Consider the following 11,068-nt stretch of genomic DNA (forward strand, 5'->3'; position numbering starts at 1 on the left):
GGAGGAGAGAGGAATACCATAGCTAGTGAGGGGATAATATGCAGCAAGGCAGAGGGGTCTGGAAGTCCCACAGATCTGTGTGTTGTCTGGGTGGCTGAGGATTGAAGGTAGGAATAGGATCAACTGCAGAAACTATAAAGGAAGGGCTGACTTCTACCCCTGGCATTTGGGACTTTTCGGTCAATAGGACCCAAGTAGCATGTGCGGTGGCTAGGAGCTACCCATTCTGTGTGCCAGGGGATAGTGGTGGTGTCTGGAGATGTACAATACAAAAACTGGTGTATAAGCAGAGGGAGTGTGAACTGACAAACTAGAGGCATGTTACCAGGGTCTATGGGAAAACTCTGTGCACACTAGTTTGCTGTTTCTGGGAAGCAGGATCTGGGGACCCTGGGGAATTGCTGGCAGAAGGGAGTGGGACTCCCAGAGCTTAGATGGTATTTATCTGCCCACCTGCCTTCTGTTTGAAGGTCACAGTGATCAATAGGACATGAGGAGACAGTGGAACCCATGGCATTGGAACTTGGGGAGGGTGACCTAGGAGTGTGTTGGGGGAGGTAGTTTGGGGATCAGAGACTGTCCACCAGAGAGGTGGCAGGATGTGGGGTCCTAGGCCTAGGCCTGGATGGATTTATCTGTGTGATTTTTTTTGTTGCTGTTCATTTTCTGCAGCCCTTTGGTCTGGTTGACTTGGCTGTCCCCATCATGGCAGGGCTGGGGGACCTTTGAGGACATGGCCGTGTACTTCTCCGGGGAAAAGTGGGAGCTCCTTGATGAGGCTCACAGGCACCTGGACCGCGGTGTGATGCTGGAGAACTTGGCACTTGTAGCCTCGCTGGGTAAGGCCCTCAGCCTCCTAGCCTCCTGTTCCAGGCTCTGTCCCTCCTCTTCTTCCAAGAGCAGCTCTGTTTTTCCACAGTGAACATGGGCACTTCCTCCCCTGGACCATCTGCTGTGTGTGCAGGGCTGGACCGCAGGCTCAGCCTGTCGTTCCTCCCTGAGGAGCCCCAACAACTTCCGAAGCCTTCCGGGGAAAGGCGCAGGGCTGGGGGTCTCGGCCTGGCTTTCTGAGTCTGTCCAGACTGACGGAACCTCGGTGCCCATATTCTGCCTCCTTTTCCTGTCAGACATTTCCAGGAGCCTGGATGTGCTGTGAACGGCAGACACCGACAGACTTACTGCTCATGGGGGCCGCTGGGATGTTCCTGTGAGATGTTCCTCAGAGGCTTGACATTGAGATTTTCTTCCTGGTTGCAAAGATGACACAAGCTCCCTTTGTTCGGTCACAGGGTGGGTTGCTCTGAGCTGGGCCTGCCACTTACCTGCCCTGTCTTTGTCCTAGAACTTGCATCTTCCAAGTCCTGTATGGTTATCTACCTGGAACAGGGCAAAGAGCCCTGGGTGTCGAATGGGGTAGATGTGTCTCCAGCCACTGCAAGAGAGGCTGGGAGGGGGTCTGGTTCTGGTGAGTGGGAGCGGGGGCTAGAGGTGACATTGGGGCTGGGCTCACAATGTATTGGGCACTGCCCTATGTCCACTAGTGTTTGATTCTGGGGCCAGTAATCCCACCTGCTTGCTTACTCTCACCTTCTTTCCATATCAACATTGTCCCTGGGCTCTCAATGATGAGTGAGCCCCCACTGCTCTGATCTCCATGTCTCCCCAGTCCCCCTCCTCTCCTCCCTTTGCAGGGTCACCCCACATTAGCCTATAGTCAATATATTATGAGATGTGCACATACCCTTATATATATTTTCACCACCAGATGCCCATTTGCAGCTGGATTTCCCTGCACTTGTACACACCACTCTGTGTCCTCTTTTCCTATCAGAGATCTCCTAGGGCCTGCCTGATTTGGGTCCTGTTGAAAGCTGAGGAGTGAGTTGGAGACCCTGCCTTTCCTCCCAGCCTGACCCCATTCCTATGTTCTCACATATGTGGAGACCTGGCCTTCTGTGGCCTTCCTGGGCCCAGTCCTGCACCACTGGCTCTATTTCACTCTGACATGATCCTACAGACTCATTCCCGAATGTGTCAAACACATGTCTGTGAAGGGACTACCCACACACACAACAAAGCCTACACATACTTCACCAGCATTTCTCTGCTTTCAGGTTGTTGGTGTGGAGTGGAGGGATCCCCTCCTGAGCAGGGTGTTTTTGTAAAAGGAGTGCTCCGGTTTGGGATCCCTAAGGCAGGTCCTTCCACCCAGAAGGCCAACACCTGTGACATGTGTGGCCCAGTGTTGAAAGACATATTATATCTGGCTGAGCACCATGGAAGACACCCCAGGCATAAACCATATAAGGGTGAGGCATGTGGGAGAGGTGTCTGGCTCACTGTAAACTTTCACCAGTACCAGAAGGAGCATGGTGGAGAGAAAACCTTCACATGCAAGGAGTTTGATAAGGATGCCCTGGAGAGCCATGACTTCCTCCAGCACCAGGCCATCCACAGTGAGGTGAAGTCATGCAGGAGCACTGGGCACAAGAAGGCCCTCCCAACCATCTCCAATGGCCAGCAGGGGAAGGGAGTTCACACTGCACAGAAGCCCTTCAAGTGAAGCAACTGTGGGAAGTCCTTCCTGAAGGCCTTTGTGCTTCTCAAACACCTGATAACTCATGCCAAAGAGAAACCATTCAGATGCCCAGCAGGTAGAAGTGACCCCAAGGAGAACTCAACCCTTGTTTATCACCAAAAAATTCACACTGGAGAAACACCCCATGTATGTAAAGAATGTGGAAAGACCTTCAGCCACTTGCTTAAACTAAGGATGCACCAGAAAAATCACACTGTAATAATGGATCACAGTTGCAGTGAATGTGGGAAAGCCTTCACCCGCAAACACTCACTCATTCAGCACTAGAGAGTTAACACTGGAGAAAAGGCCTTATGAGTGTGGTCAGTGTGGGAAAGCCTTCACTTGCAGCTTCCATGTTGTTAGGCACCAGAATGGCCTTATGAGTGCAGGCAGTGCCGGCAAGTCTTTAGCTGTATCTCAAACTTTGTTGAGCACCAGAAAATACACACTGGAGAAAGGCCTTATGAGTGCAATGAATGTGGGAAAGCATTCATTAACAGCTACATCTTGCTCGGCACCAGAAAGTTCGCAACACAGAAAGGCCTTTTGCATGCAGGGAATGTGAGAAAGCCTTCCAGCAAACATCTAAACTTATTCTGCATCAAAGGAGTCATACTGGAGAAAGACCTTATAAGTGTAACCAATGCAGAAAAGCCTTCAGTTGCCCCTCCAACCTTGTTCCACATCAGCGAATTCATACTGGAGAAAAACCTTATGAGTGTCCTAAATTTAGGAAAGCCTTCAGTCAAAGCTCTGCTCTCATCCAGCACCAGAAGGTTCACACCAGAGAAAGGCCTTACGAGAGCAGGGAATGTGGAAAAGGCTTTGGCTATAGTTCTAATCTCGTTAAGCACTGGAAAGTTCACACTGGAAAAAGGCCTTATGAGTGCAACCAATGTGGGAAAGCCTTCAGTAAAAACTCCATCCTCAGTCAGCACCAGAGAGTTCACACTGGAGAAAAGCCTTATGAGTGTAACAAATGTGGAAAAGCTTTCCGATACAGCTCAAACCTCTCTAAGCACCAGAAGGGTCACACTGGAAAAGATCCTTCTAAGTGCAGCAGACATAGGAACATCTTCAGCCAGAGCTCCAGCTACACTAAGCACCAGAAAGGTCATACCAGAGGAGGGCCTTAGGAGCATGGCAAAGGTGAAAAAGCACAAACTATCTGGGGATTCTCCTTGTTCACCTTAAAGGGACTCACTCCTGAGAACTTCAGTAAGGGAACCTTTAATGAGAGAGCCGTCAGCCAAGAATTGGAACTTGAACATCCCAACACCCTTACGGGGGGACTGCCTGTGAGGGCCAGATAGGTGGGAAGCTTCCAGGAGCTACATTGCACTTTCTAACTTGTCCAGTTGCTTTGCCATATTATGTCACTGCCAGATGCCATCTTACCTCTGCCAACTGGCAGGTGCCTATGGCCTGTGCCTGTCAGCATACTCAAGGAAGGCAGACCTTGTGCTCTCCTTCCCTGGAGGGAGCCATGTGTGATAGGAGCACTTTAATGTGGCACCGTTTTCCAGCTGTCCCATTCCCAGTGGGACAGGCAGGAACCCGCAGTTCTCTCCAGGAGGATCTGGACTGGAATCTCAGGACTTCAGAGATTTCCCTTTGTCAGGGGCATTGTTAAATATGCAGATGATGTCCACAGTGGATGTATCAAATCTCTAGCCTAACCCTGGAACTGCCTGCCTCCAGTGTATGATAATAAAGGTCTTATTGTTGAGGCCACCTTTATTCCCAGGACTCCATCCAGTGTATGTGGGGAAAAGATTGAGAACAGAATTGAGTTCTAATAGTGTAGAAAAAGGGAATCACTTTTGTGGGGGCCCCCAACTTCAACAGCAGGATGGCAGATAATAGCTTGCAGTCTAGTTTAACCTAATTTGCCTTCTGGCCAAAGGCCTCCTGGGACAGACTGAAGTCCTCTGGGCCTAATCTGTGTCCTGGATGCCAGGACTACCTTTTGGGACCAAAGCTTTGGGGATTGGGTATTTGGTGTAGCAATCTCTAATACTTTCTGGGAAGGGATTGTGTCCCTTATTCCTGAGAATTTCACACATTCCCAGTAGTGCTGAGAAGACGGTCTCCTGGGACCTGCCCATGAGTACGTCTCCTTAAGCTCAGAATCCGCAGGTAGGTGTCATTAGATATAAGATATACAGGGGCCAGATGGAACCAAAAGTGGGTGCAGAAATGCAGGGAGTCAGGGAGACTGGCAAATGGAGGCAATATGGCTGGTGCTGTGCCTGGGCCACATCATACCCACTCACAAGAGCTGATTGTGCTCCACTCCATATTCAGTGACATCATAAGTGTAGCTTGAAATCTGACATGATGGAATTTATACCACAAAAATAAGCAAATATCTCTCTGAAAACAAAAGCAAAACTCAGGAAACGATTTGCAGTGTTTGTCAAATTTTCTGACAGTGACCTTGGCCACAGGAGAGACTCAGCTCTGCAGGTCTTGGAAGTCCTGTACACTCTCATCTTGCACACTCTAATCTTGTCTTTTAGAACAAATGCAATGCCTCTTTAGAATGGGCATAACCAGCACTGTGCTGCCCTCTGCCAGAGCAAAAAGTCTAAAAGGTGGATTCCCGTAGTTTCCCTGGGCTGTTCACTTCAAGGCCATCACTGCACAGGCAGGAACCCTGGGCCTGGTAAAGGAAATCCTGTAGCCCAGGATTTCTGTGGCCCAGCCAATATTCCAGGTAAATGTGGCGGCCATGGCCTTCATCATCAGATGGTTTTTATTGCCACTGATGCAGGGCTTCTCCAGGCATAAGGTTCAGAGATGGTGGAGTCAACATATGGTTGCCCCATTTTCTGGTTTTCCAAGAGATGCACATTTTTATGTGGAGGCTTGATTTTATAAATGTTGAAAACTATTTCCCAAAAACTTATGTACCAAGTTTATAGGTATATATGCAACCTGCACATATGGACTTTACAATGTGTTCCTGGGTTCCAGGTTTGCCTTTTGCTGGTAGTGTTCATTCCATAGCAGGCAGCAGCTCTGGATGACTCTCCTGAGGTAACAGGGAATGCCCTGGACTCAGGCGATCCCTTCTGGGTATAACAGTTGTCTTCCACCAACATGGCAGGGGCTTGGGATCAGAGTTAAATTCCAGTTGAACTGTGCTACCTCAGGTGTCCCCAAGCAAAGGTTAAACATGGACCATCGAGAGTTGAATTCCTTGTACCTGTAGAGTCAGTTATGATCAGACAGATCTCATAGCACTATCCCAGTGCATGGCTGAAATCTTTTATCTGTTGTCTACCCTTCCCACCAGGGCTCTGTGTACACCAGCCAACTTACTGGAACCTCAGATTTCCCTGGTAATACCGTAACGTACCAAACAAAGGCCTGTTGGTTCTGAGTATTTGATCTCCCCAGAGCACCAGCTTCTGTGGAGCTCCAAGTTCTCCCCAGCATTATGAAGTACCCAAGGACCCCTGTTCCGCTCAGGGCCTCCTTCCTGGGTGTAACAGTTGCATCCCACCAACATGGAAGGGCTGCTTGGGATCAGAGTTAAAAGTCCAGCCGAGCCATGTGGGACTCAGGCCTCCAAGAAAGGTACAGCAGACATTCGACATCAGAGCTCAATCCCTTGCATCTAGAATGGTCAGCTATGTGTAGACCTTGTGAAATGAAGTCTTTTGGTAGAGTTCTTGGTGAAGAATCGATTTGGTAAAGTGTGCCTGATCTGAACCTGACTTCTTGTCTCCCTAAAAGGGCTCTGTGCTAGGCAGCTGGCCTTCTGTGTGTGTGCACAGTCTGTGTGTGTGTAATTATGTGCATGTGTCAGAACACCCAAAACACAGTCCTCGTGGCTCTGAGCATCTACGAATTGGGGCTACGGACATTCATCTTGACCCTACAGGAAAGTGGCCGGTGAACTAGCCAGAGAAAGGCAGTGTTGAGTGATGGCCGGAGGCAGCCCTTTTGACGTTTGAACCCCCGATTGTCTAAGTGCCTGAAACCAGATGCCAAGTGTACTATGGGTTCCACGTACCAAAACTGGCCAGGCAGTTCAAAGGGGAAAAGATAATATTTTTGACCGATAATAGGAACAATTGAATAGCCATACACAATCATGACAACAAACCTCTACCCTTACCTCAGGTCATATGCAGATATTAACTTATAATTGATCATAGTCATAAAAGTAAAGCCATAAAACTTCTAGAAGGAAGCATAACAACCTTGGATTTGTTTGATTTCTAAATATAAAAAGCATGACAAGATTAATCAACGACATGAAATTTTTTACTTTTTGCTTTTCAATATTCACTCTCAAGAAAATGAAAATGCAAGCCACCGGCTGGGAAAACTAGCTGCAAAACAAATTCTGACAAAGGACTTGAATCTAAACTATATAAAGAATTCTTACAACTTAATGAGACAAATAATCTAATTTTTAAAATTTGGCAAAAGTGACTTTAATGCTCACTCTGCTAAAGAAGATATATGAGTGGCAAATAAGCACGTCTTCCACGTAAAATCTCGTCCATGTTATTTTACTTAAAGCTCACAACACCCTCCCAGGTGTTCCAGAGATAGTGAGATGGTCAAGGGCACAAACTCTAGAGCCACACGCTGTACGTTCATGTCCCACACAGCTGATAATTAGTTGTGTGCTCTTGGACAAGTTACAATGTTTCAGTGCTTCTGTTTCCCCCATATTGAATGGATGATTTGTATGTCTGTGGCAGATGGCTGTGGCAGATATTAAAGTATACAGGTCCCGAGAAACTCTGCATACCCTCACCCCACATGGGTCGGTCACCAAGAAGTCATGGCTAGCCCATAGACAGGGCAGTGTCACTCCGGGTTTCCAGTTTCTCCTACTCCCTATTTCTTTGAACCCAGTGTTCACCACCTGGCCCTTACACGAATATAAGGAGGTGACCCTGGTAGGATCTGGTGTCCAAAGGGCATGTCTTCTAGCTTGGGAGAAGAGCTAGATGCGCCGCGACACATGCTGCGGAGCAAGAGGGCAGCAGCCCCGCTGATCACGGCGAGATCTTCAACCCTCTTTTCCCTTCCCCAGGTGAGGGAGTCACCCAAGCCAAAGATTTAGTGAAAGATTTAGAACATATTTTAGCCTTTCCCAGGATGGCATGGGCTAGAAATGCAAATTAGGATACACGTTGGAAAGGAAAAAATGTAAGTGTCCTTATTTGCAATAAATTGGTTGCTAGGGGATGGGAGTGGGAGTGGGTTTGACTATAAAAGTGCCCGAAGGAACCTTCTGGGGCAGGAGGGAAAGCTGAGATAATAATGGTTGCGCAACTCTATAAAATTTACTAAAAAATAAATAAATTGTATATTTATAATGGGTTTATTTTACACATAAATTATACTTCATTAAGGCTGCTTAACAAACAGGACTAGGGGCTGTTCTCTCTCACTGTCCTGGAGTTCCTGAGCACATTATGATGCCAAAAAGTGTCCAGCTTACAGGGACATAAAAGGAACATGTAAAACCTTTACAATACGAGTGTGGTTGTGGGAGACATACAGGTCTACGGGCCTTCAGACCCTCTGCATACCCTCGTCCTGCAAGGGCCCAACCTTCAAAGCAGTTTGTCAGGCTTCCCCATGCCCTGTTTCCTCACACCCAGTGTTTTTTACTCACCTGGTCCTTGTACATACACAGGTGGGTGACGTATTACCAAAGTCTGGCCTCCAGAGGGCTTCCTTTCAATACTGCTGGCACAGGACACATTCCCCGGAACAGAGACTATCATCCTGCCTCTTCCAGCCCAACTGCTGCTTTCCCAGGCAAACTCCAAGTCAGAAGCTTCAGAACACAGGGACTTTCTTTTGGAAACATGGGGTAGAAATAAAAATGACAACCGGACACAGCTGCTCCATGCCTTGCTGCTGTGCCCTCTGTCAGGTGCTATAATGGCTCCAGTAGGCAGTCTGGGAGCACATGTTCTGTTCTCAATTCACTCCGTCCACTAAATAGGACCCCAATATTAGAGAAGAATTAATTGGTGATGTACTTATTGTCAAACAGTCCAGAGCAGTCCGAGTTCATGGTACCAGGGCTGGGTGATGACAGGCAGGCATAAAACTTGTATGAGTACTTGAGATGCTCAAAGAAGGCATCATGGATGTCTAATGCAGACCATGCAATGTCCACGAACAATGGGAAGCTCACCGAGAAGCCCTCCAGAAACCATCCCATCAGGCCCCTTGCTCATGGCATCTTGTCCGTCCAAACTCAAAGTCATGGGTAAGCATGATGCCATTCCAGTGGGTGCAGGACCACAAGCATCCTTCTAGGGGAATTCAAGCAGGGATCGGGGGCTGTTTGCAGTCAGCATCAGTGTATTTGGAGGTGACCATCACATACAGAAAGGCTTCTTCCACAGGACCCAGCAGTGCAATGCTCTCCCAAAGTTCCTCAGCAGGTCACAAATTACAGTGTGGCCCCTACTGGCTTCCCCCACATGCAAGACGGTTATGGAGTGTCTCTCCAGGTGGAGGTCCTAAACAAGGTCCAACTTGTGACTGAAGCCTACTCAGGCAGGGTCCTTCTCAGGTGTTATTTTATGTGGAGAAGGCTTTTTTTATTATTATTAATTTGTTTTAAGGCAGCTGAAAACTTCACTACATTCACTGCTCTGAAAAGGCTCTTTTTCAGGTGAAGTTTCTGGTGTTGGGCAAAATGGGAGCTGTGGCTGACAGCTCTTCTGTGGCAGCTGTACACATAAATGCTTTCTTCAGTGTGCATCATTCTATGCAAATAAGGCAGGAGCTGCAGCCTTTTGCTTCCCTACTTACTACTCACGATGGTGTAATTTAGCGCTGCAAAACAGGATCAAATCTGTGAGAGGACGCTTTCCAACATTAGCTGTACGTTTATGCCTTTCTCCAGTGGGGATTGTGTGAAACGGGTTGAATATTTTCCTGAAAGCTTTCATTTAATTATTGCATTTGTACAACTGTTCTCTGGTTTGAATTATTTGTGCTAAAGAGAGCAGAGTTCTGAATGGAGGTGCCTACATCCTTTGCACTTATGAGTCCTTTAACAGTATGAATGCTTTTATGCAGGGAGAAATGGCAGATTTTTTCTCAAGTATGGGCCACACACTCTGCTCTTATAGGGGAGGGATAAAAATTCTGGTGGCAAAAAGTCTGGTGCTCAAAGGCAATAGAGCTCCGCCTACAGACTTTCCCACGTTACCACACTTGTAACATTCACAGATGTGAATATACTCCTGCTTTCTCAGGTGGAGACAGGTGAAAGCCTTCTCACCTTCCCAGTGTACTTGGGACTTTTTCCCACTCTGTGAAGTTCTTTGGTGGTAGAAAACAGTTGCTTCTCCCTGAAAACCTCTGCTTATGATGTACATTTATCAGGTGTCTCTTCAGTGTCAATTCTCTTTAAATTCTGCAAAATTTGTAGTTGGGAGGACCTCAGCATCTGATAACAGGCAGTACTGTGCAGTGAGGATAGTCCAGGCCTGGGATTATCAGCACTGTGCCCACCTTCCTTAGAGGGAACAAGCCAGTCTCATGTAGGAACTGATTTCCAAGAACTATTTGAGGATATGTATCAGCTCCTGACATGTTAAGAGGAAGCCAATAGTGATGGATCTGGCCATAAGAAGGTAGGGAAAAGGACGAGAGGCAGAAGACAGAGAGGAGTCAGCCAGAAGACAGGAATCAGAGGAACACAGAATAGTGTCAGAAGGGGGTCAGAAAGAAAAGAGACATAGCTACTCAATGTGGCACCAGATGAGAGACCAGCCCACTGTCACAGGCCCTCCCACACCTGTATTTCACTCCCCAGGACTGGCCCTCCACGGGCATCTCTGGTCATGAACTGATTCAGGCTGCCCTGTCCGCCAGCCAGGTTTCCCTGCCATGCTCAAGTTAGGTGATCACACCGTACAGGATGGAGGCAGTAATTCTCAGGGCAGATCAAGTGGTTAATGAGAGGTCAGCCCCAAATCAGTGTTTCACCCACCCCATTACAGACCAAGGTGGGTGAGGATCACCTGTGCATCTGGGAGAATGGAACCTCACAAAATGAACAAGAGAAAACCTCACTGGTAAAGTTCACTGGCCCCACAATGACCATGTCAGTGCCCATGACACCAGTATGGGGGCAGACAGGAAACTTCTACTGGGCTGAGGAGATGTGATAGAGGGGACAAAAAAGCCACAGACCCTGACTGAGTCACTTGGCCAAAAAATAACCCACCTGGATGTAATCTACTATGCAGGCTGTGATACTTTTGATCCTTGACCATGGTTGTCAAGGTCCCAAGGCAAAAATTGTTGGGGCTGTTTACACAGCAACACATGGACCAGCAGCACATCCCACAGAGTGGCTTGACCTGCTGAGAACAGCACCACATCATGGCAGAATCCCACTGGGCCTCACGGAGGAGTCCCACTTTTTCCGAAAGAGGTGTGGGACTTTGTTCCCAAAGGTCACTGACATCCCAAAAACAG

At 47.9% G+C, this 11,068-nt stretch overlaps 1 protein-coding gene across 1 annotated transcript; it reads left to right on the top strand.

The window, feature by feature from the left end:
• Positions 1-733: 733 nt before the first annotated feature.
• Positions 734-5,105, top strand: LOC140847120 (uncharacterized). The gene is given in 5 exon segments (XM_073226326.1): positions 734-839; positions 1,343-1,413; positions 2,357-2,461; positions 2,945-3,083; positions 3,086-5,105. Coding segments are annotated over 5 exon segments (1,053 nt in total). The 3' UTR covers positions 3,718-5,105.
• Positions 5,106-11,068: the final 5,963 nt, after the last annotated feature.

Source organism: Manis javanica, chromosome 17, assembly GCF_040802235.1.
Source record: "Manis javanica isolate MJ-LG chromosome 17, MJ_LKY, whole genome shotgun sequence".
NCBI classification, from domain to species: Eukaryota; Metazoa; Chordata; class Mammalia; order Pholidota; family Manidae; genus Manis; species Manis javanica.